General features: G+C 39.5%; 1 protein-coding gene across 1 annotated transcript in view; it reads left to right on the top strand.

Annotated features, from left to right (window-relative positions):
• Positions 1 to 3,884: 3,884 nt before the first annotated feature.
• LOC144468865 (putative ferric-chelate reductase 1 homolog) overlaps positions 3,885 to 27,539 on the top strand; it is a 36,340-nt gene continuing 12,685 nt past the window's right edge. Inside the window, exons 1-5 of the mRNA XM_078178642.1 lie at positions 3,885 to 4,495; positions 16,526 to 16,845; positions 17,885 to 17,976; positions 20,799 to 20,958; positions 26,361 to 26,561. Of these exons, the coding sequence (XP_078034768.1) occupies positions 4,486 to 4,495; positions 16,526 to 16,845; positions 17,885 to 17,976; positions 20,799 to 20,958; positions 26,361 to 26,561 (783 nt within the window). The 5' untranslated portion in view covers positions 3,885 to 4,485. The remainder of the gene's footprint in view (positions 4,496 to 16,525; positions 16,846 to 17,884; positions 17,977 to 20,798; positions 20,959 to 26,360; positions 26,562 to 27,539) is intronic.

Below are 27,539 nucleotides of genomic sequence, written 5' to 3'. Positions count from 1 at the left end.
GAGGCCTCTGGATGCCGCTCGGAACGAGGGGAATGGAATAAAGGAGAGAAAGAGAGAAGAGAGAGAGAGAGAGATGGAGGAATCGTGGATGGACAAAGAGAAAACGTGAAAAATACGTCGATAAAACTGAGGTGAACGCCGGCAACGGTGAACGTACGGTACCCCCGTTTTCGAGCCAAGTAGTTAGTCCCTCCTCTCCTTCGCGACGACTCAGGGACGGCTCGAGACGGCCATTTCTGAATGATTTCTTAAGCGAGCACGCCGAGAGCCTACTAATTATTCACCGGCGGGCATAACGGGTCTCTTAAAAATTTATTTTCTTAGTACACTCCATTCAGGCACCTGCGACCAAACACCGTTCCGTTGACACCGTCGGGAATACGTAAACCGATCGCTGTCGATCCTCCTTCTCTTCTTCTTATTGTTTCTAAACCGATGGCGAAACTACTAGAAATTATTTATAGAATATTCACGGTGCTATAATACTATTTATAGAATTATTTATAATATAGAAGCGTTTGTTGAACACGTCCTCCAAAATGGCTGCATAGATCATTAACTTAACACCTTAGCTATTTCGACTTTTGATTTTGAGATTTTTAATATATAAATCTCATATTTATGATATATTCTATATAATATATACTATATTGTATATACTTTAATAATATATACTTTATAGTATTTATATTAATAATATATACTTTATAATATTTATATTTATAGTATATGCTTTATAATATAGAGAAAACTGGCGTATTCTTCTATTTTGCTTTCTAAAAATTTGTTTAACCCATTCGTTGTTTTTTAGAATCACAGCAGTTAAAAAGACAGAGATAATAATGATCGTGGAGTATGTGTACGCGTGTTTGCATTGTCTGATTACTTGACTGTCTGTTGAAACACTGTAAAATTTAGTATGGTTTTCGGGTACTCCTTCTGATAAGTATCATCCCACTGCAAACATCCAATATGGCCGTCCGAGAAGCTCAAATATACCGCGGTGCATCGTATGAAGTATATAGCAAACAATCCTCTGGATTGTTATCATTTTTCCCCAGTAACAGAGTCTTTCTCATGAACGCTGCTCCGATTGCCAAGTTACGAGTTTCTTTAATTTTTCAGGAAACAAATTCCGATTACTTTAAAGATTATTTTATAAATAATAGTACTAATTTTAGCACAGTTTTCTGTAGACAAAAGGTTCCTCAATTTTAACCCTGTAATAGCATCCCCTATATCTTCATTATAAAATACACTCTCACCATGGAATTTCTCTGAAATGACTGTAAAAATTTGTGCATTTTAAAGATCGTATTTTACAGTGTTTTATGTTAATTAACAAAATTTATATTGGTGAATCTGGGAGGATCGTGAGCATTGGACAGAACAGGAACGTTGTACCGGCTTGGGTTATTGAACCATATTGAAACAGGATATCCAGTACTCTTTAACGAAGTCAACACCATAGCCGAAACGAAGATACGTGGTTTGGAAAATATAGAGGAACGTGGAAGGAAATATGGCTGCGTTAATTGATAAGCGATGAACCGAAACGTGAAGAGATTAACCCCTTGAATTAATGGAAACTTCTAATAACAATCCATGAAGCACAGAAGTTATACAGTCCTCTTAAATTCAAGTCATCATTCTGCTCTTTTCTTCACAGTATATAACCCTTTACCTTCGAGGAATTTTCACTGATCATCCAGCAAGAACTGAAATATATTTATTAATGAACCAGCAAGGAATGCTAGACGGAAATATATAAAATGCCAGCCATAAAAATATATAAAAGGACAGCCATAAAAATATATAAAAAGCCAGCCGTAAAAATATATAAAAAGGCAGTCTCCTCTCGGGGGATATCCCAGTGCAAAGGGTTAAAAATTCAAAGAAACGTTGGCACAGGGCAAACAAAAATGTTCTTCCTCGAAGGAATTATTGTAATCGACAGACCTCCAGTCACGATGACTGCGAAGAAAATGGTACGGCAAGTGGAACACCGCCAGTATCAGCTTGTCTTTGGCTACCTGATGAATCATAAATAACATCCGATGCAGCTAGGCAGAATCTATTGTTCGCGTCACCCACTATGAGTCACCAGGACAAACTCTGCTTTCACTGAATAAACAAGTAAATAAATAATCAAATAATCAAATAAATAAAATGAAACCCTGCAAAAATAAAATAGAGAGCAAAATAAATGTCTGACATTAAAATGGAAATTACTTACGATACCTCGTCTTAATAAATTAAAATAAAATAATGGATAAGACGATGTTATGATGTGAAAGCCTGGAGTGTCAGTACAAGTCAAAGCGAATCTCTCTGGCGAGAGGGTGTCATCTCCGAGTTAATGACCCAGTGAGGTCGCGTTTCACCTCGACACGGTATTATTTGTTTCCACGTTCCGGCTATTGGATAACCGGGGCCGCCGGTGGAATCGTGTCCCGAGCCCTCCTGTCCTCGATCCTCGGAGCAAAAGGTGAGCCCATAGGCGGTGGCGGAGCTATGCAAGATCGAACTCTAGGCGTGGCCTCGCGCGATACATTCTTCGCGATGCTCTGCGCTCCGCGAGCATTACCATCGGGAGAACGAGGCTTTGACACGCGATAATTATTCGCCTGCTGGCGGTAAAAGAACCGCCGGTTGTCATCGTCGACCGCCGGTTGTCATCGTCGACCGCCGAAGAGAAGAGGAATCCACGAACCGGATTACACGGGCAGAGGAAAGGGGCATCGTGGCCTCCTCCTCCTCCTCCTCCTCCTCGTACACCGGTACACCAACCTGCGCGATAACGAATGACGGCAATTTGTATGTTAACCGGGAAGAATTCGCGGCGACCACGGCCCCGCCGAATTTGCATTCCCGGGTCGTCTGTCTTAACTTACGGCCGGACATATTTTCGACGATGTTATTAGGCTGCTGCACAGAAAGCCCCGTTGAATAATGCTTCACCGGTTCAACCCTTGACGTACCATTTTCTAAACAAGTGCTGCGATTAGGAATTTTTCAATTGCGACAATATCTTAGAGAACATTAACCCTTTGGCACTTTGATGTAGAAGTGAAATCTTCGATGTTCCTCACATCAGGATTTGGCGTACGGTTCGAGGGGTTCGCGGATATTAGGTTCCGGTGGAAACTATCGCTGCAACTTATGCCAAGTTTTAACGAAGAAAGTTCGTCGAATTTGAACGAGTCATTCGATCCATCATTTTCGACCGTAATTAACGACGAAATCTTTTAGCTGCGAGCTGTCGATTTTATACTTCTTTAGATTTTCAGTCGCGTTAACAGAGCTCACAAGATACAGAGATACCACATTGTTTTATTTAACCCTAGAACAATCCTCTTCCATTTTACAAAATAAATGGCTCGAAATTAAATCTTGCTAATCAAAATATTCTTTAATATTTTAGAAATATAAAATATCGCGTTTCGGTATTTATTTACAGGTCTTTAGATTATTTAAAAATCTTACAGGCTGGTCGGCAACCCATGTTAAAACACAGTAGGCATATTTAATTTTGTTACCCTTTTATTTAACTATTCGCAACGACATCGATCAATACGACATCCACAAATTGAAATGTAACCTTATTAATTTAATTTACTATCTCGCAAATGATTTGAGAATTATTTTTCTTACATTAAAGAGTATTTGACTCAACCCTTGTACAAACGATTACTTTGCCAGCTAGAATTCCGCCCGCCTATAATCGCGTTAAAGGCCTGAATGATCGGCCGGTGGCCGGGATCGATGGATCTCGACGCGCCGGATTCCCTAGGTACGGCCCTGTGGCACGGTCTCGCGGGCGAGGGCCTTTCAACTCGAACCGTATATCCACTACAGTCTCTCGTAAGGTGTGGTTCCCGGCGTTCTGGTCAGAACTATGCTCGTCCGGAATCAACAAGTGCTACTCGAGACTACGCCGGGAAAACACTTGACCTAACCGAACTTAGCGAACACCTTTTCCGCCAGTCGTGTGTGCGCCAGAAAGAGGATTCATCCGTCGTGGAAGAAGAGGGGCCGCAGCGACTATCGTACGGCGAAGAAAGCCAGTCAGCGTTCGTAGATCGACGTGGATCGACGGATCTCGAGGCTCGATCGCGGCTCAGCTCGCGTCGATTCGAAGCGTCCTCCTCCTCCGCGGGGTCTTTTCGGGTGTTCCGTAGATCGCGGGTCTCCTACGGAGTGTTTAGATCGATCGGGTGCTTCTCTGGATCGCGAGAGATCGAGCGCGGGAGTTTTTGTGTTTTGTTCTCTCGTTGGTGATCGACGACAAGGTGAATTATTGTTCGCTGCTGGCGGAGCGTCTCGGCGGAGAACAAAAGCAACAGGACGAACCTGAGACTCGCGCTTCTGTGTACATACAACGCGCTTGCCACGTGACTGGATCATTGACTAAGGTTTTACTCTACGGAATTCGTGGGACTTGGATCCGTTTAACGTTTACGGGGGACACATAGGATACACAACATGGGGAACCGTGAGTATATACTTTTGCAATCGAACGCCGTCGTCTGTGAGAACCGTGCTGACGCGCGGACACTTATGAAAGTGTACATTGTTTATGAAAATTATAGGACATGCGCGCCATACCATTTGGGAACTCTCCCATGGGTTCTCGACGATGGGGACACCGATTTTCGTGTGTCCGCGTATTTAACCCTTATATTTTCAGCTCCAAAATCGACGCGCGTTTTCGCAACATCCCTTCGCAACTCCAGTCGTGGTTTCTCCTTCTCTTCTTTTTTTTTTATTACACAAGAGACTCTTTATCAGCCACATTGCGCCATCTTTTACGCGAGTTCGGATAGGTTTCATTTCGTTTGAAAATATTAATCGGAATTCTGTTCGAACTTGTAATTATTCCCGCAAGAATTCGAACACCGAGTTTTCGATCTTTGAAGTATTGTTAATGTTCGACCTCTTGTAACTTTGTAAAAAGGAATCGTAGGATCGTAAACTTCGACTCGTTTTGAAGGCTGAAGCCCCCGCTTTCACAGTCCATCGTTCATTTTACTGTGACGTGGTTTTACGCAATATAGCGGGTGGGAAACTGGGCATGTGTTTTCGCTCGAAAGTGGCAAGATGAATTGACTAATTTTATTTTATCTTATTTTATACATAGATTACATAGATATAGATTTTTATATAGATTCTATAGGTATAGATTAATAGATATAGATCTTTGTATGGATTACATAGATATAGATTTTTATACAGCATCTGCAGTATCACTATAATACTTTTATTAGCATTTCTTCACCTCATCTCGCCTTCCTTTCTCCTACAATTTTTATTAATTAAAAACACTGCACTCTCGATGTTCAACCAGTTCCACTTTGCCTCAACGGAGGCCTTTCATTATACCGTTATAAAAATGGTAGTATCATGGCAAATGATCGAGCAAGTTTCTTCAGTGAAGCACACTGTATTAAAAAAGCGCGGCGTACATGAAAGTTGCGTGAAAATTAAATAGTTTTCATTCGATTACACGTGCTCCACCGGTTGAGCATTAAACGAATAATTCCGTTGGAAATTGTTCTAATAAAAATGACATTCCTGTCAAGATCATTACACGACCGACGACTAGACTCTAACAACTTTGTGGCAATAGGCGGTGACAATAGCAGTTCATAACTGAATAATTCAGCATTACCTAACGCTAGCAGAATGTGTATTTTATTGATCCAGGAAACACGGTAGGGGGAGCTTTATCATTGCGTTAATCGCAACTACTGGTCGTTTACTATGAAAATAAGGGACACGATGCAAAAATTATGACAGTAATTAGAAGCTGTTAAATTAATTGAATTAAATGCTTAGGTGACCGTGGAGTCAGCCTTTGACACAATTAGCTTCACATTTATCGCGTGTAACGTTTTAAAAATGTAACGAGTCTCTAAAGACACAGCAAATCATTTTATTCGAGGATTTTTAGGCAAAATAAAAATTATCATAGCGTTTTTCCCAGTTTAATAATTTTAACAAATGTCGATAAACTCTTCCAACGCTTTCACAATTTTGACACATCCATTCTCCGCCATAACTGCATCTAAATCCGCCGATTAATGTCTCTAAACGGTACGAAAACGAACAAAGTGTACGGTAACGAGCTCCACTAGCCTAAATAAATTTCAATTTCACCGGAGCCGGTCGGAAACGAGCCGGAGAAAATTTATTCCCGCTGAAGATCCCCGGCAATTACGCTTAGCGTACGCATAAAACGAACGTTTCACCGCCGCGACGAATTCGCACGATAATCGACGCCGTTGATTGATACACCGGCGACTGTTCTCTGTGTTAATTACCTTCTGAACGGCACCTATGATCGAACGTTTTGCGCGGCTAACGGTATACGACGAGCGAAAACCTCTCTCGGATCTGTATCTCTGCTGGAATACTTGTTGCGAAAGTCGGCGCTGTCCGATCGGTTTCTTCGACCGTTCCGCCGAGGCGTCGGCTGTGTTTAGAGATCTCGCGAACGAGAGAGACTCCGCGAACGCGACGAACAATCTCCGGCAAGTGTCTCGTCGTCGTCGGCGGAGAATAAAAGCGGCGCCCGTGCTTCATTCGAAATTCTACCGCGTCGGCACCGGCCGGTGAACGGGGTAAAAGAACAGGTTTTGCCGCGCGGTGCACCTGTCACCGGTCCGGCCACGTTTTTACCGTCGTGCACGTGGCAACGCGGGCCCGACGAAAACGCGACGTTATTACGCGGCGTAGAGTTTATTAATTAACCCTTTCGCTACGGCAGACTTTGCCACGTAATGGACTACGGGCACGGTACGAATTCGTTGGACATGCATTTCTCCGAGCAAGTATATTCCAAATGCTGAATTCTATTACACGAACCGTCTACAGGCGCCGTAGTCAAAGGGTTAGGAAAGGAACGCGTTATGTTTTAGAAAGTACCGTCTTCGCCGCGATGGAAAGTCCGACGAACTTTCTTTCGTTCGAATCCGCCGTCGGTGGCCACGCTCGAAATCGATTGTCATCCAACGAGCCTTCTCGGCCGGAAACGAGCTCCCCACGATGACGAAATGCCAGATCCATACTTTAACTATAAACTAGAATACCTCCTCTAACGGTTAGAATACTTTTATTATTAATTATTTACAGTGATAATTAAATTAAAAAGAGAATCTCACTCTTCTTTTCTTCGCTGCATTTCCGTTGAAAGAAAAGTCATTGAGTTTAGTCCGAGCAAAATTATTCATGCTGTTTTAAACGGCGTGTAGTTATATTTGTCCCTGACTGTACATTGTAATAGATACCGGGAAGAGTTTAACCGTGTGTGAGAATTCCATTCGGAATTTTCGGAAGTATTGCATTGTTTTACTTGATACGAATGTATCGCTGTATGTATATCATACATATGGATCGTTTATGTATTATACATACGGATCATTACATGTATTATACATACAGATCATTACATGTATTATACATACGGATCACTACACCTATCATTCACGCATGTACAAGTACGCAAAGTTTTACAATATACGTTCACGATTCAATCATGTTCATAAATGTTCAGAACACGATCGACGCATCGTGCCGCATTTATCTCTCGTCGCTAATTGAGCAAACAATTGCGTAATATTAGACAGACGTTCGCGTGTATAGAGATTTTAACACGTTGATTAACATGCTGGTAAAATTGCTCGCGTAGCGCAAGAGAATCGAAAGCGTAATTAACGTTCCAGTTATTAATTTCTCAATTTTCTCAATTTTCCCTGTATTATATAAATTGCTCTTAGACGCCTAAGTTCCGAATGCATTAAAAATATATAAATGAATTATGATATAATATCTAGAAAAATAGTTTCAATAAATTGCATTATATTGATATAGTTAACGAAGGATAAATCATAGATGAATGCAGTGATTGATCCACTTATCGTTGCCAAGAAACGTCAAATGTGTCCGCCCCGTGATGATTAAAAATAGTTTTATGATCTCATGGTGTATTTTCTACTTCGTCGGTCGCTAAACATTAACGTGCCTGTTTCGTAATCTTTATTAATTATCTCTTTCATAATCTCTTTACTTTGCTATCTGGTTAACAATCTCTTCACTTAGCGATATCATTGAGCGGGCTACGTATTGTGCAATTAGCATAATACTAAAATCGCCTGCATCGGTAACGCGAATTAAACGTCAGACTGATATAGGACTATTATATAATACTGATAGTATAATACTAATAATATAGAATATTCAGAGTTGAACTATTTTATCTGTTTTATCGAATTGGCAAGTGCGCGTTCACTTTCTCTCGTGTCTATTTTCAATTTTCGATGCAGGAATGCCTGCAACATATGCTCCGCGCGAAACCAATGCGTCACCACGTGGAAATCTAAGATCAATTTAATACAGTAAAAAATTCATCTATAAATAATGCGATCACCTTCTGACTCATCGATAATCGTAATTTTTCTACTCACGTCGCGCTGGATTCCGCGACACGTTAAACATTTGTCGCGGAGAGAAGATAATATTTCGGGGAGTCTGTATATTTTTCATTAATTAATACTCTATATCAGCTGTTCGTAGACTTCTGTAACTGCAAATCAATTTAAATAATTATTTAAAAATCCAAAGAAATGCTGTAATCCTAAACTATTTGTTACTTGAATTATTTTGATGGTTCAACGATTAATATTGCTATTCTCGTAGCATGTTAATATAAATCGTAAGCTGTGAATTAAGGTATCCAGTAAATTTCAGTATATTCCGTCATTTATGTCGTAACCAATCTATCTTAATATGCACAAGTCTTTCTGTATGAGTCAGCTGACTCGGGCAAATGGGAACGTTTTATCTAAGGTGGCTTTGTATTCATAAACATAAGCTCCGTATCGTTTTCCGCTATATAGCCTATATCTACAGCGTCCATAAAATATGTGAAATTATGTGTGCCACTGGCAAAAAGTTAATGACAGTTTATGTCAAGGTTACGGCAAAAAATTAATGATAGATTACTCGTGCCACCGCGAATCTTTTGCAGAATGCATAGATAAAAGTAAATGGGAATAGATAAAGTTATATGAGAATAAATGAGAATAAATGAAAATAAATGAGAATAAAAAAATAAATGAGAAGAAATGCGAACAAAATAGAATAAATGAGAATAAATGAAAATAAATAAAAATAAATGAGAATATAAATGAGAATGCAAGAGAATATATAAGAATAAATAAAAATAGATAAAAATAAATAAGATGAATGAAAATGAAATAAAAATAAATGCAAGAAAACTGGAAATAAATTAAATCTCCTCAAGTCACTGTTTCCAAACCTGCTGAACAAAGTAAATACCCACGTTCTACCATCCCCTATAAAACAGCAACTTGCACAACAAATTCGCAGTTAGTCAGTGGCTCTCGCCGGCATCGCAGCCGATCCTAAAGCCTGCAAAAAAGCTATCGCGTATAAAACAAGCATCCGCTCGATGAGAAAACAGTAACGATTAGATCGGCAGGAAAAAAGAAGCGGTAACGTAATTGAGTGTTACGTGGCTCTTATCAATTAGCGATTTGTAGGACAAGACGGCCGGGCGATACACGGAAACGAGGTGCAATGACTGAAGGCAACAAAGCACAGAGTTTGCTGTTCGACACGCGATGCTCTCGCGAAACTCTATAGTTTTTTAAATGATTCTTGCCGGCGGTCGCGTAAGCCGGCCGCGATGCGAGCGGTAAGAATCAACGAGGCTACCGCCGGCCTATAATGCTCGCAGAGGAATTTCTAGGACAGCAGAGTTACTATGGCGACATGTTCGCCAAACACGAGGTGCTCGACCCCGGCTGTATATCGAGAAACGTGTCTGGATATGTGGAACGTTTGATGCAAATCTAGGACTTTCGTTGAACGCCGGCTTTCCCGGTACACAGGTGTCATTTATTCCGGCTACGGACGAACGCGGCGGACAATAGTTTCTGCAAATAGCGCTTAGGAAATTGACGCGGTGACTGGCATTATTAAACTGAATTTTTATTGCACTATATTTGAACGAACTGAATTTAACTAGAACGTCGTAGAAATAGCAAAGAATTCTAATACCACGCCTAAGATAAACATTATCTTTCTACTATCCCTTTAATTAATTAAATTGCTTTAACTATGCAGGGATTTTAGTAAACCCTGTGTTAAACCCTCGCGTTAATTGTCAAATTATTTTTCTTATTTTAAAACAAATAAAATAAAATGATATTTGAGTCCCAATTGACAAGAAAACATTTCTCTTTATTCCACGAATTATTCGATGTATTATAATATATATTTTTGTTCTCTGCTTTTTATTTTTATTTCTTTGTCCAGGCTCGCAACGAAGCTTTTAGAAAGCTTTGCAAAAATAAACGCGAGGGCACTCAGCAACAATCTCCGATTTCAACAGCAGGGTTTTTGGATAAAATGTTGATGCGTTCGACGCGCGTTTCGGTAATTCGTTCCTGCAGAAACGCGCTACGCAAAACGTTCGAGCACAATCGATCTTTCACTGAAAGAGAAATGATGGGGAATATAAACGAAGGAGGACCTGGTAACAATTGTCGTTTCCAATTCGCGTTTCAAAGAACAGCTCCAATTAGATATCGATCCGCGATCGATGCGTGAATTTCGTTGGGGAAACATAGAAAAGATAGCGAGGGGGAACGCGACGAATAAATGATCCGACAGACGATATTTTTAGTTTCCCAAGAAATATTCGTACTGTTGAAATGTCGACGAAAATAAATGATGAGGCAAGTCAGGGGAAATAAGTGAAAAATCAGTGAGAGAGTCTTCACTATTTTGAAGCCTTTGCACACGAAGCCATTAAACCTAAGATAATTTTTCAGGCTTCAAGTATTTTACGTGGCAGAGTGCATTTTTCTGCATATGACATTGGTTCTCGTGACTCATGCCAACAGTTTCACTTTCAACAATTTTCTAAACATAAACTTTGTCGGTATAAACATAATTTCAGAGCCTCAGAATTTTAGTAATGCCTTGAAGGGTTAATTTCCCTAAAAAATATTCTTATCGCGGTCCTGTTTAAAAATTAATTAAGAATAAACGAAGATGAGTGATCAAGGAAGTCGGAAAATAATTGAAAAATCAATCGAACTATGCTCTATATTTCTAAATTAATTTCGAAAAAATTAATTGACGTCTTCGATGATTTCTATTCCTTTTATTAGCGAGCTCTAATGAAAACTAGGTGATAGACAAATAGCCGCGCTATTTTATTAGCACAGGCTACGCGTAATTTGTACTACGGCTGACTCATACACGATCCCCTGGCATGCATAATTCATGCGTGGGCGCGCGATTGTAGTCTTAAACTGGCAGACGAGCTAACTGTGCGACTTTCAGCACGGCTTTATTTTCGTCACTTCCGCCTGTAACCGGTCCTACGATGGTCAAATTACCTTGTCACCTGTAGAACAGCTCGACCGGTGCTACAACTACGCTTTGGTTAACATTTCAAAATAGATAATTCATGGCCACCCGCACGGGCGATAAAGTAATCCCCTCGTATCTAACCCTTTGCACGCCAGCTGTGACTCTGAAGCACCACTAAAATATTCTTTTATCACGTGTCAGAATAATTTTTAAATTATTATAATCGTCAGCGTTTGAGAAAGTGTTAAAAGTGCAACCAATACAAAAAGGCTATTAATATTTGTTGTGCACGACTAATAATAATATTAATTAAAATAGTGTCACTGTGACATAGTGATCAATGTAATAATATCAATATAATATACTGATCAATATAATATTATTGCAATATAATAATATCTATTATATTACTAATAATATTTATTAGATACCTACGTCTATCCAAATATTATTTAAATACTCACAATGACAAATTAAAAATTTTACTCAGTCAAAAAAGAACGAAACAGCTTTCGTGCCTAACGAGTTATTATTAAAAGCCTCCACCACGTGTCATAGTCATCGAAGTATGGTTAACAAGTGGTTGACAGAGGCTTCGCCGTCGTCGATTATTAGCCGTCGCAAAAGTACCGTTTCCTCGAAATTAGAAAATTTGTGCAGGTGTCGTGTCAGGGATGCAAGTTCGCCGATTAACCCGAGCTGCAGAGGATATACATATACAATATCTGTTGCACCGAGATGCAACCGCGATTCATAGATCGATGCGTGAGCCGCGCGAAACACTATGCGGGAAGCCTTGTGCTCGTTCCTTCGAACAATGCCGTAATAATACATGATAATAACCGGCGAACCGTGATTACCGTGGCCCCTTAACTTTTCATCTGTCATTCAAATGCCGGTTTTAATGAATGGATTTCGATGGGCATACACACGACGCCGGTCCCTCCATTACGACTAGAGAACAATGTCCCCCGTTCGAACGCCATTGTGACACGTGCACGCGCCTATCCTGCGATTCTCTAACTCTTTCACCTATTCCCGTGACCAGGCCATCGCATTCTCTGCACTGCGAACCTAATTTAAGACAGTTATTCTTTATACTTATTTATTAGTTTTCTTTGGTTTTCTGTCATTTGGTTTTCTAGGATTTATTCAATTATCAAGAATATATTAATAAATATTATATTATAGTGTGGAGAATAAATGGAGAATTTAGAACTCTTTGCGAGGAAAATATTTCTCTTTGCAGAGATAATTAAATTGTTTATTTAATTGGGAAGTTGTATAACAATTAATATTGTATTTACAAAGAAGAAATGAATTTTTTAAACCATCTACTTCTGTCTATATATAAATAATAAAATTCGGCTGGTACTTAAATTTCCAAACAAGTAGTTCCCTATTCGAATAATCATTTAAACAAGCATTTTATTAGATAATGCACAATTTATATTTAATACCAGCCATATTTATCGATCTCTTTAGAAGACCTTCTCCGCGATCAATTTGATGATATTCCGAGAAAGGAGCGTAGATTAAACGGAGTTTGCGCGAACGTTTAACCAGCCAATTTCAACAAGTTTTGCAACATCCCGGCGACGCAACGAAACGATTAACCGGGGACCTTAATTAGGCGACGGACGTTCATCAGTTCCTGCCTGACCGAGGAGCCTAATGCCACGATGTACCCAAGGTTCGAATGCTGATGCCTCTCGACGGCTAACAAAAATGTATTGTTCTAAGACGTCGGGGGAACAGTCGGCGTCGATTTAGCCGCGAAATTGAAGATCGTCCGCGTTTTGCAACAATCGCGTGCGTTTTCCGCGGCGATACATCGGTCTCCGCGCAGCACGCGCGCATTCTCCCGGCGTGACATCACGATGCGCTCGGATGCACGGTGCCTGATTATTTTTATACGCGACTCGCGGATTGTTTCTCCGCCGATTTGCTGGCGTTTAACGATCGACAGCTGCGGTATCGATCGCTTGATTATGATAGCTTGAATATCGATTAGAAGGAATAGGCGAATAGGAAGCATTGATTTTTGGCATATGTTCATAGTATTAATTTATTCTATAATTTATCTAAATTTATACAGAAGTTATTTATTAATGAATTTGGAAGATATTTATGGCACCTCGACTGTCGCAAAGCCACTTGGAATCAGTTATTAAATTAAATTAAATTAAATTAAATTACTGAACTCTTTGCTGTCACGCAACCCTATTGTTGGCGATTTTACTTGGCGAAATAATTTAGGGAATGATAAAATGGGGATTATTGGTGTTAATTAAGTTGCGAGGGGTGACGAGACCCACGTGGCTGTATTTATCTATATTATATTTTTATTTATGAGCTAATTTAAATAAGTAATATTGTAGTAAAATATTATTACTGCAGTCTAAAATATATTTTATATTATACAACGTATTAATTTGTGTTTTAATAAATATTTTTGACGACGCACGTAATTATTAGATGCGCTTCTAAGTGTATCTTCTCAGAAAAATGAAGGAGACCAAATTAAATATAAAAGAAATATAAAATAATATATATTATAATTATATATAATTATAGAATTAAAAATGTCTCCTAAAACTGCAATTTTATTAATTTTTCTCTGCTCTTTGCTTGATCCTCTAATTATAAAAATTAATTTTCCAGTGTTGACTAAAAATCGCTGGCTAACAGTGCGCTACGCTCGTGTTTCCATTAACGCAGCGCCGAAGAATTTATCGCGCGACCGAAGCGAGCCTCCAGGGTCGCGTTCGGCACGGTTACATAAGAATAGAACGGGGTGTTTCGATATCGTTTAGGAATGCGCGAGCAAAGGAAATCTCCCGTGGGTCGTCCGGCGGAGCTCAATAGGTGAAAGTCAGAGTCTTTCATGCGTGGGCTACGCGCTCCGCGGACGTTAATTCCTAAGTCATTCAACTTCTTGCGGCCAGACGGCCCCTCCTCCCCCCCTCCCGTTGAATCATCGTAAATTGCACGGTGCCGTCGTTTCGTACCGATCGGTCATCGCGTTTCAGATCGCGATTGAACAGATAGAGAACCAGTTGTTCGACTAGTTTCCAGATTCTGGGTCAACGAGAACCCAACGCTGGACGCTGAAACTTTCCGCGAGACGCTTCGCTTCGCCCCATTGATCATAATGCGTTTTTGAAACGATCCTGTTTACTATGGGGAACCATTCGTTACTGCGAATCGTTTTGGGAATTTTCATTAGCTGATTTTAGCGGGTGGACTAGGTTACAGCGTGGTAGAAGTTCGATGATTCGAAGTTAAAATTGTTAGGCGAATTTCTTTTTAGTTTCCATTGATTAGGGATGGAATTGGGTGAGCTAGGGAGAGGTTTGATCGAGGATTTTCTATGGTTTTATTGCTATTACTTGGATAGTAGAAAATTGATAAAATAAAGCTCGAGGAATTTCTAGATTTATTTATTATATATTTATTTCTAGGCTATTAATTAATACAGATATTATAGATAAGGTACTATATATTATAGACAAGATACTATATATTATAAATAAAATATTGTTATCCAAATAATAGCTTCACTTTAGTCGACTAGAATTTTTAAATAGACATCGAAAAATCGCAAAATTCCGATGGCTTATTCGAAGCAAAATGGCTCGATATTAAAATAGAGATTCAAAACGATTCCCATCAGAATATCTTAACTTACAAGAGCTTAAATTAAAGCTCGAAAAACGCTCTTTAAGATAGACCCATCGCACTTTGAACAGAAACTCCGAATCACACTAGAAAATCAAAAAATCTCGACGACTGCTTCGCAGAAAACTTCCAGCACCTAAATAAGCTACTTAAAAATAAATTAACAACATTAACAATTACCATTTCGTCACATTCGACTACTATAATTGAAGCTCGAAGAATTCGCTTTAATATAAAATAATTTCCGTATCGAGAAAAAATTCTTCGCCACCCGATATTCGCCTTCTGTTATCACGGGTTGAACGACACTTGTCTCGCGATGCAAATCTCGGAAATTGAGGATAACGACGCGGCGCACGGGACGAGGAAAAACCGCGGGCAACGGCGCTCCGGCGCGACAGTGAATTCGACGCGATGACTAAACAGCATACACAGGATGATTCTCCGTTGAACGGATTCGCGCCGGTGACGCACCAGAAAAACCAGCCGCGCGAAACCCGCGCGTTCCCGACGAATTCTTCGCGGCCATAAAACGCGGCACGGCCGCTGTTCTACATGTAGATGTGTTCCTGGAATTGGAGCAGCATCCTTGTGTCCATCCTGCTCGCAATTATTCCTCGCTCTAGGCCGCTGAAACAGGGGATCGGTTTACGTTTGTCAGACTCGCGTAAGGACGGACTGGTTTTTTTTCTCGAGAGACCAGCCTTGGCAGAGAAGACGTTCGATTAGTATATTGTATGCTTTAAATGATTTATCAATAACGGGGACAGGATTTTGCAATTATCATTCTTCTTGGCTAAATGGATTATTATAAATCTATTCGATTTTTTTATGAATGCTGATGGCTTTTTCAACCTCTTGTTACCTATTAATTTAGTTGCTTTTAATCAGCAATTTTAACTCGATTGGAGTGCGATTTAATTCAGATGTAATTGATTTAGAACGTAGTATAATTATAATATAATTGAATCAGAGCGTAATTTAATTTTAATCTGATTAAATGAGAACGTAACTTAATTTTAATGTGATTAAACGAGGACGTAATTTAATTTTAATATAATTAAATAAGGACGTAATTTAATTTTAATATAGTTAAATAAGGACGTAATTTAATTTCAATATAACTGAATGATAAAATAATTTAATCTTAATATAACTTAGTTATAAAATAATCTAATTATACTACAGCCGAATTATAATACAATTGAATTACAATATAACCAAATTACAACGTAATCGAATAGCAACGTAATTAAGTCACAGTATAATTAAATCAACAACGTAGTCGAATTACTCTGCAATTATAATTCCTGTATTAATTGAATTTTAACTGTGCACAACGCGATGACCAGAACATATAATCTTCATTTTATAAAAATATATTCTTCGCTGTAGATAAATGATAATTGTACGCTAATCAGAACGTTTTCTGTTGCAGACGCGAAAGGGTTAGTTCTGATCCTGTTGAGCATCGCGACGGCCATACTGGCGTTGCCGAACGGCGCGCCGCAAAGTGCGTGCAAGGACCTTCTCCCCCGTCATCCGGGAAGTTCGAGGCAGGACGCTTATCCTGCTCCTTATCAGGTGCTGCCGGCTGCGGGACAGGGCAGGGTCCGCTTAATTCTTGGCAGCCCGCAAGGACTAGCTTACGAGGGCTTCATGATCCTAGCGAGAGACACCGCAACCGGCGAACTTGTCGGCGAGTTCACCAATCTGCCTGAATTCGCGAGGACCATCGAGTGCACCAATGGTGTAAAGGTGAGAGAGAGAGAGAGGGAGAGAGATCTTAGTATAGAACGTGCTAGGAGAATTGATTACTCGGGTCAGTTAGAGGATCACGTGCCCGGATAATCGGGGACAGCATTTTTCGCGCGTTGCTTATGGGGTCACGAGAAATCTCGCTTTCGCGACTCATTGTACTACTTGGTCACCTGCCGGGGATGCCTTCGTGAGAGAATGATAGTCCAGGTATTAGCGACAATGTTTATTTAATGCCATGGGAGCTTGTCGTTGCATTAATCAATATTTCTTTTAACCCTTTGGCCTGCTAATCATAAATCTAAAATAATTTTTCTGTTTTTTAGTATTTCCATTTTACGTTTACATTGTCACCTAAAATTGAAATACTATAGCCAGAAAAATTATTAAGTCTATTTTCTAAATATAATATTTTTAAATTTATATTTTCTTAAAATACATTTAATCATTTTTCTGGCTTACAGTAATTCCATTTTACGTTTACACTGTCTCTTAAAATGGAAATACTATAGCCAAAAAAATTATTAAATATATTTCGTGCATATAATATTTTTCAACTTATATTTTTTTAAAATAATCTTTCTGGCTTATAGTAGTGCCATTTCGCATAACGAAAGTATATTCTATACAGTGTTAAAGTATATTGTATACACTGTCAACTCATAAAACAAAATCTACGATTTTATCCGCCAGTTTAATAACCAAGTAAAATACGAGAAGACTTTTCGAAGTCACTGTACCTTTGGAAGCGTCCGCTCGCGTCGCTTGTGCGGGCATCGAAGTCTCCGCGCGGTGGATCCTCTAATTGGCACGAGCGCGATATCGAGAAACGGCGTCGCTGCCCTCGTTCGATGCCGATCCTAGATAATTCGTGCAAACGCGTGTCCACGATAAAATCGTTCGGATCGCGGCGAATGATCTCAAGGCTGCCGAGTGACTCACGCGTGTCGCTGGTTTTGTCGAAGGACGCGCGTTCTACGCGCAGTGTTCTTGCCGTCGGTGAAATAAAATTCTTTCTCCCCTCTGTGTGTCCGTATAGAACGCGGTGACTCACACGAACACCACCAAGAAGCATAATCTCGAGTTCGATTGGGAGGCACCGGCGGATTACGAGGGAACCATTGTCTTCAAGTGAGTATCGAACGTCTGCGCAGGAGCAACAATGTCCTGGGAACTTGTTAAACAATGCTGGCAACCGTCGGGCTAGCTTCTATTATTTTATTCCCATTGCTCGGAGTTATTTATTCAGAAATAAATCACCTATTAATTCCCTATTTTTATATGGCACTTTGAACAAATATTTCCAGTATCCTGAACTCGAAATTTAGGTATAGCACAGGTATAGCATTCGAGTGTAGGCTCCAATCCGTGGCAGGAAGACCCCGTTTCCGTAGGAGAACCGAATGTTCGTTTGCTTCCAAACGCGGCGAGTTTCCGCGGCGAATCGCCGTCAGCGAACGGAATTTAAGAGAAATATGTTTACTTTGATTCCAGCCGCGCGCGATGCGGCTAAATGCGCCGTGACGACACGGTTGTTGGGCGTGTAAAGGGAATAAATGATAGGCACGCGGAAGCGGGGTCGAGAATCGAGTCACGAAAATCAAGTGCCCCGGCCCGGTACTTTCACATTAAATTTCCTCATAATCCGTATCAGACTGTTCACGACCTGTTTGGATCTAAAGGTCTTCCAGTTGCAGAGACCGCTCCGAGAAACTGCTGTACGTATATTCCGTCGACCGGTCGGCCGTAAAATTTATATCAATTAGAACGACCCGTTGTGCAATTTATTTCTTCGTTCTCGCGCTAAATGCTGCCTGTTCGCGCTATGAAGTCATGGATAAAGTTTCCGTACACTCGGCCCGAAGATTTTTTACTAAATGTATCACCGAGCGGTTCCAGCATCGGGCATTTAAATATCATGGCTACTTTCTCTTAATTTAATCCGACTTCTATCTTTTTTAAACATTCTCACACTCTGTAAAACATTCTTTATCGATTATGGATTTTTACGAAGCGATTGTATCAGATGTGAGAGAAGTATTGGCTTTGTATTGGATTTTTTAAAATTCAGGGCAAGGAAGCCACGCCCATTTACCAAGTTTCTATTGTTATTAGATATTTTGATAGCCTAGGACACTGTTCTAATTTTTTTTTTATATTAAATATCGTCGTCCTAGGCTCTAAAGATATTTTTACTAAGCATTTATCGAGGTTATAGCTTGCTTTATACTACATTAGGTGCCCTAAAATCGAGAGCAAAGAAGCCACGCCTGCTTACCAAGTTTCTATCGTTATTAGACATTCTAAAATTATCCTAAATAAATAATAAATAAATAAAATATTAAATCCAATACGGTAAAATAATTAAAATAACTAGAAAATATTGTTATCTTATAATAGACGGAAAAATATCGTTGTAAATCAATTTAAGCCAATGATAAATACATATTTATCATATGTAAAAAATGATTCGTAGGTTTCACGGTACGTTGAATGAATCAAAATGGTGTCGCGCATGCTGCGCTGATATAATAATGTTATCATATCTTTTAATAGACGAAAAAATATCGTTGTAAATCAATTGAAGCCAATGATAAATACGTATTTATCATGTTTATTAAATTGATTTACATCGATATTTTACCGTCGATTATAAGATATGATAACATTATCATATCAGCGCAGCATGCGCGACACCATTTTGGTTGATTCAACGTACCGTGAAACCTATGAATCATTTTTTACGAGGTAACACAGATTCCCCGGGAAAGTTTCCGTCACGAACTCCCATCGTCAATAGGCAAAGTGTGGAATCAGGAAAACTGCGAGCCGTTCGAAACTTTGTTACAGACTTCAAAGTCTGTAGACTTTCATGGGCGGAAGAGGGGATCGATTGTTTCGCGGAACGTGGCTCAAAGAAAACCTCTGAAACGAGAACTTCCTCATTTTATCACTATTGCTGAAAGGCGGACGATATTTGATAAGGAGGCTAATATTCTTTGGTAAAACAAGCTACGTGATAATAAAATTAAAAGTCGCTTGAATATAATAAGAGAATAATAAGAAATAAATTTTTGGAATAATTTTTCTTTCCATTAACTAATTTCTCTGATAAATACATAAAATCTACTGTTAATAATAATAATAATTAACAACGAAGTTCCATCGTAAATAAATCGTCCAACTCGTGGCAATCGCGGCTCTCGACGAGGCGCGAGCATAAACGCACCCTCGTAACCCATCCTAAAACCTGCCCTCGACCCCCATGAAGCTTCAACGTTCTCAACATTGTTATCTTTTGTTCCCACGCTTGGACGGTAATGGGTTACGTCAGGTTGACCCGGAAGGCCGTAATTTATCGGCTTATCCCGAAGAGATGTGGAATACGAATCGACGTGTTGCTCTCTCTCGTCGTTCTTTTTCCTTCCGTCGGCCGTGATTTTTTCGCCTCCTCCTCCTCCTCCTCCGTTTGTTCTCTCGCGCGGCCACGGGAGTTCTATTACCGCGAAGGCAATGATAGATGTTCCCTGTCGCGATATATTTCGCGGAGTAATTGAACGATTGCGGTTCGAGCGCGTAATCTTGCCGGCCACGATACCTAAACGCGTTCGTCGAACCGGCGCGATGGATGTATCGCAGTTTTGTTGAATCGAGGCATCACACTATTCCCCTTTGAACGCCATAAGACCCGCCGCTGAAATCTTACGGCGATGATCGCATGGTTTATGGTAACTATAAGTATGACACTGCTGGGGAGCTATTCTGTGAACGAACTAACTCTAACATATAGCATTTCTATTTTATATTCTCCATTTTTATTTTTATTTCGATTAATTCGATTTGTAGAAATGTATATTTGCGCGGATAGGTGAAGTCAATTAGGCGTGCTCGACACGGCTCTCCTTTCACTGGTCAGACGAAGATTCCATGACCGTTTCTTTCGATTTCCGCAGGTCAACTTTCGCCCAGGACTACACTACGTACTGGGTGGACGTTGAGTCTCCTAGAGTTAACGTTAACAAAAGATCCATCGACGTTCTGACCTCCTCGACACCGGCCAGCACGCTCAGAACAACCACGCCGCCCTATTTCAGCCCGACGGTCGATTACGAGGTAAGTATTTCTCGACCATTACGCCCCAACTGCCGATTACATGGCAAGCCTTACGGTATCGTAAAGTAGACACTTTCAGCTTCAATTTAAGCTACCTGAAGTCCAAATTGCTCCACGGGAAAGTCATTGAAAACTCGCCCAAAAGTCCAAAAATGGGCTCCAGACGGCTTAATAACCCCGATAGTTTGATTCAAAAAATCATAAAAAAATCCCAGGCCGTTTTACGGCAATGTAGCTCACGGTATCGTAAAGTAGACACTTTCAGCTTCAATTTAAGCTACCTGAAGTCCAAATTCCTCCACGGGAAAGTCATTGAAAACTCGACCCAAGGTCCAAAAATGAGCCCCAGACGGCCTCATACCCCCGATAGTTTGATTCAAAAAATCATAAAAAATTCCCAGGCCGTTTGACGATAATGTAGCTTACGGTATCGTAAAGTAGACACTTTCAGCTTCAATTTAAGCTACCTGAAGTCCAAATTGCAATGCGTCCTCTTGATATACTGCTCTGTGTTGCAACGAAATCCTCAATATCTGCGAGGCGCAAGTTAGCAGCATAGGCCGTGAGCGATCCGCGGCGTTGGCGATTACAAAATATCGTGGGAGGAACGTGAAACCGGGACGGCATTGTGCTCGAGGTAGGATAAAATCTCTGTAGGCTGGAGCCGCGCCGCGGAGGGTGCCGATGACGCCTGAACGCGGCCGGGAAAATCACGGCCGTAGTAGTCGGGGTGTATCAACTGATACGAAAGTGAACGGCGAAAGTATATAAACCATAAAGTCGAGAGTGTGTTTAGCGTGGCGGCCGGAACGATGCGTTTCTACATAGATAACTGCATCGCGTGCAGGCGCGGGTAATACATGCATAATACATCGGGCTACGGCCGGCGGCATTCGTTAAAACGCGAGCATACTTTCGACTCGTAAATGAACCAGCACCCCCTCCTCCGGTATCCAATTTCACCATCTATTTCCGTTGATGGAACGCCGGCAACAATTACGCGAAAAACCATTCCGGGAATTTACCCTCCACCCCTCTCTTCCTCGTTCTCTCGTCCCCCCTCCTTCTTCCTTCTGTCGCGGGCCCCGAGAAATCTCGGTTTTAACGGTCTCAATTACGAGCATAATGCGCAAGAGCCGCGGTCATGTTTAATTCAGAATGCAAATCGATGCCGGCAACAATATTTTCTGCTGTATTGCTTCACACGTTCGCCGCTTCGATTGTTTATGGCGTGGGACACGTCGTCGGGGCCAATTTTTACGCGGCGAATTTATGGCTAACGGCGCCGCGAGTCGTTCGGTTTTGCTACGATTTTTGCGAGAACGAGGCGCGAACACTTTTGCCTCGACGTTGATTACAGATGTATGCTGTCTAATAGCTGCTAGGTGCTCTTTAAGGAGCAGTCGTTTTAATGATGTTTTATTCATGAGTGGAATCATACGCACTGTTTCACTTTCGATTAATACCGAGCAGGTGTTTGTCCGAGACGATTGGGAATTTAGCCGAATATTTTAACGCAGGAACAATTATAACATAAAGGTTATTTTTAAGATCAATGCAAGAGGATAATTGTTATAAATTATTTTATTAGACTCTTAATATACAATTGTGTAATACAATAATATTATTACTATTATATATAAATATAAATTCATTCGAATAAGAAGTAATTTGCTACTTTCGATTTAATAATTATCAAAAAATAAATAAAAACAAATTAGGTACAAACTATATCATTTGAAAAATTATTTTGCAACGTACTATAACAATTTCAGCGGAGCCTCGAAGTCACCGCTCAAGTGCAAAGGGTTAACAGATTGAATCTCGCGGCGATTTTCTCGTGAACGGGCGGCCGACGTTGTTTTCCCAGTCACTCGGCATAATTAATAGAAAAACCTCGCGCATCTTTGCGCAACAACGGCCGGCAATTACGGGCGCAATTACCCGAGCCCATAGAAAACGACACGCCGCTCTGCCCTACCACCGCGCCTCGAATGTAAATAAAAAGCGTAAAACCGTGGGGACGTGGACAACACGGGGGGAAACGAGTAGTAACAGGCGATGTTACTGTAATTACTCTGTTTCGCGAAGTGTGTCTAAGTTGAAGGTTGGTCATCGTGCTGGTCTCTTCCTGTCGAGGCTATGAGTCGAGGAGCATCCTCTGGCTCTTCATCGTCTCGTGATTAATCACCCTGTGGATAGAGACATGAATGATATTAATTGTCAGTGTTTAGGTATGGTGTTTGGATTGATAAATGTCAAGGCATGGAGGGGAGCTGTTTATTTAATTTATTTTGATTTATTTAATTGATTCTGATTTATTTAATTCATTTTAATTAATTTGATTCATTTTAATTTATTTGATATATTTATGGAGGATTTTATACGGGGATGGCTGTGTATGGGGGTGCGTGACACTCTAACAGATCTGTGGATATAATACTGATGACAAAAATTATGCTTTCGTAATTTTTAATTGAATAATAATGCAGTTATTAAGAGATAGGTGACGTCACTTAATAGTTTGCTAGGTAATAAGGAATTGTTAATTGTAAAACAAGTGACTGAGGTGTTAAATACCACGTTAGATTTGCAACTAAAATAACTGCGAGTGCAAGAGATTAATACACCTTGATTTTAATATTATTTAACTATAATCCTATAGGCATAAGTCAGTTAATTAATATAAGTGTAGCGAGAAGGCATCTTTTTGTCCACTCCCCCCCTTTTACTAGCTGTCTTATTAATTATTAAAAGAGGAAACCACTTGCATATAATACAATATAATATAGAATTGAGTCGACAAGGGTTGAACCCACCACCACAGATTAAATCGTCTCGTGGCTGTTTTTAAATAATTTAAGAAAAGGAAGCGACAAATTATGTGAGAATATATTGAAAGAAAAATGGAATTAAATTGGAATAAATTCGATCTTATTATTTTGCTGTATTCTTCTACGCGTATTTCATTGCAAACAGCGTATTCATAGCTTTTAATGCTCCGTTTGTTAGGCTCTCTAAGAATACCAGATGGGAATCGTATTAGATTGAACGGATAAGTTGAATTCTATTAGGGAAAGTTCGTATCGACAGACTTTGAATAGAAAGTTATGGTTGGCGAGCGACAGGAAGAAGATACAGTATATTCTACTGGAATGTATAGTGAATATTAAGTTGTTTAAAAATATTCTAATAGAGCTAGATTAATTATAATTTTAATTCGAAGATTAATAGAACATTGTTCGAAGAGAGAATATTTTTATCCAAAATTCAAAAAATTACCTAATTCAATAATAAGAAATGATAAGCAATAATAAGCAATAATAAGTAACAATAAACAATAATAATATCGATTAACGCAATAACATATATTAATATAATAACAGGAATTAATAGAATATAGTCTAGTTAAATCAAATAAAATATACGAAAGTAGTTAAAGGGTTGAAAAGCCCTCCAGCAAATAGTTATTAAAAAATTCGTCAACGCAGTGGCGTCTTTCCACCTTTCTCGCCTCAACCGAGTCCATAAACCCGGCGATCACTATAGTCGCCACGCTGCGGCGGGAAAAGGCGGGGGCCTTCGGGGGCCGGCCGAATAAATTCCCGGGAATCAATTTGGCAGTCGATCCGTCTTAATGGAAAGAGTTGGCAGACCGGTGTACATCATCATTCACCGTGTTACATTTATTGTCGGACATAAATCAGCGCTCGCTGGAAAAGTTTCGGCGAGGAAAGATTTATTCTCATCCAAAATATCAAGATATTTCCGGGGGAGGGGGGCGCCGACGAAATCCGCGATCTGTACGCGTTCGTTGCACCACCCTCTCTCTCTCTCTCTCTCTCTCTCTCTCTCTCTCTATCTGTATGTATGTATGTATAAGAGGCGAGCAGTTTAATGGAGTAGTTCAGACCTACTCTGGAAACTCCTCAATAAAGTTTCCAAGTGAGAGAAAGAGAGAGAGAGGGAGAGAGAGAGAGAGAGAGTGAGAGAGAGAGAGAGCCGCCTTTTCTCACGCTGATCTTGTTTCGAAAGTGGACCGGTTAATGAGGACGATATACGCAAAAAAAGACGTCGACCCGTATCTTTTCATTCATCGCGCACGTCGATCCGGTACACCTGCTGCGTGTACCTGTGTACCGTATGCACAGGTGAAACGTTCACCCAGGGCAGTGTCGTCGTTGCCGCGTCATCGCGAGACGATACAGAGTCATTCGCGCGTCCCGATGATTTTTACTTCCGCACCCTTCTATTTCATAAACCCGGTGCTATTTTATTAGAGGCTGGTGATTGGTGATCTTCTTGATAACTCTCGTTGTTTATTAGTAAAAATAATTTACTTTACCTTGATGAAAATAATTATCGTGATTGTAATTGGTGGATTAATAATTTCTTTACTATTGTTCATATAGTAAAGATATATTTAGGAGTTATTTACCTAATATATTATTATTAAATTATCTGTTATAGGATTATTAAATTATTTACTATAATATTATTATAAATTATCTACTGTATCATTATTAAATTATCTTTATATAATCACAATATAATTACTTCAGGTAAATATGACTCGAAAATCAGAATAAATGTCTTCCTATTACAAATTAATTGTGAAAAATAAAAGTTGCACTAATAAAGAGACGCATCGTTTTTATTGCAGGATAGCAGAGCCAAATTCAACTAGAATAATAATAATAAAAAGAGAATGTGTAGAAATTCTTTTAAAAGAAGCTATTCTCTCTGAATAATTTGATTAGACTGGTATTAAAATTTAGATAGAATTTTAAATAACATTAGATCGTCGATAGTAAAGATATTATTAATAATATCATAGAAGCAAATATTGAAATATTATAAAACTGTATTTATAGGATTTTAAAAATTGCTTTTAAATAATTTAATTTAGCTACTAAGGAATTTAGTAGAATTTAATTTAGTACTTAAGAAAAATTCTGAATCGATTTATATTAACCCTTTGCACTCGAGGAAATTTTAAGTGTAAATGTGAAATCATTTTCTATTCTATGCAATAAAGCGTATTTTTAATGGGTACAAAATTGATTCTTGCGACTCGTAGCAATAGTTTCACTGTTCAACAATTTTTTCAATCTAAACTTTATTGTTGTAAAAATTATTTTAGCACGTAATAAAATAATTTTAATGGTGCCTTAGAGTCGCCATTCGAGTGAAAAGGGTTAACTCATAGATCCCCGAATAAAAGTGCATTTCCACCATTTCGTGCGCAAAGAAAACTGCACTTACAGTGATTGGCTTCGGTACAGTCCGTGCAGTAAATGAAAAATTGGCAAGATCGTAGAGATAAGGGATGATCGGTTGGAAAATATTCCGTCCGTGATACGGACAGAGTATATAATCTGGATGTTCGTTTTGCATTTCAGACGAAGGAAGTGGAGGACTCGATGTACACCGGATGCGGCAGCACGAAGAACTGTTTTGGCAGCCCGGCAGAATGCGTCGCCACCAAGAATTGCTTGGCGATGGTCTCGGTGCTCGTTCGCGGCGAGAGATATCTCTTCGAGCTCCAAGCACGCGACAACAGCAAATACGTCGCCGTTGGTTTGTCCGACGACAGCAAAATGGTAATTATACCCTTTCGATCATCCGTAATTCCTTGCTTTGAAGAAATCCAAATTTACTCGAGTCGACGTTCTGTAATCAATTTTAGAATTCAGTATATCGCATGGAAATTATTGTTCAAATTTTTGGTTTGTTTCAGATCAATATATATTATAATTAAATATGTATAGTATTAATATATTCTATAATGAAATATGTACAGTATTAATATATATTTAATTAATATATTCTATAATGAAATATTGTACAGTATTAATATATATTCAATTATTATATATTTTTTATATTTTTGAGAAAGTTCTCTGAACTTCCTTATTTTATAATACATTCTTCAATGCAAAAATAAGCATCGAAGATCTGCCAGGGTTGAGCACTGATTCAATTATTTCGAATTACTCAATGAAATTAAATTATTCGGAGCATTTTAGTCGAATTATATTTAATAGAATAATTCTTGATTTTAAAAGTAATGTAGCAGAAATAAATCGACAGACACCGAAGAATCTTTCCGCATCATCCGAATGAATTCAAATCGAATGGAATGTTATTTAGATAAAATTCTTATTCTCGTTGTATGAAATCATTTTCGTCGATCTTTTTCATCAGTGAATAAACTAAAATTTTGTCGACCGTCGAGAGATCAATATTCCGAATAAAGATATCCGGTATCGCGATTACGTCGACACAGCCGTCAGAAATGAGAGATTTTTTTCAAATATCAAAGAACTATCATAGTTCGCTGTCAGGTTACGGTTCGACGCTAATTATTACACCTGATCGGATGGCACCTGTTCGCGCCACCGTGACGCTTTGCTCCGAAACGCGCGGTCGACTTCGCGAGGAGCGATTTTGCAACGATATCCTGCTAATTGAATTTATGGGATTAGAGAGCGTTTCTCTAACGCGCGACGGCGGCGCCGGCAACGCCCGTGATTTCCATAACAAGAGTGCCACCTGATTATTTAATCCTTTCTGTCTGA

The sequence above is a fragment of the Augochlora pura genome, chromosome 1 (genome assembly GCF_028453695.1).
Source record: "Augochlora pura isolate Apur16 chromosome 1, APUR_v2.2.1, whole genome shotgun sequence".
Lineage (NCBI taxonomy): Eukaryota > Metazoa > Arthropoda > Insecta > Hymenoptera > Halictidae > Augochlora > Augochlora pura.
The sequence above is the reverse complement of the archived record's forward strand: the minus strand, read 5'-3'. Positions and strand labels throughout refer to the sequence as shown.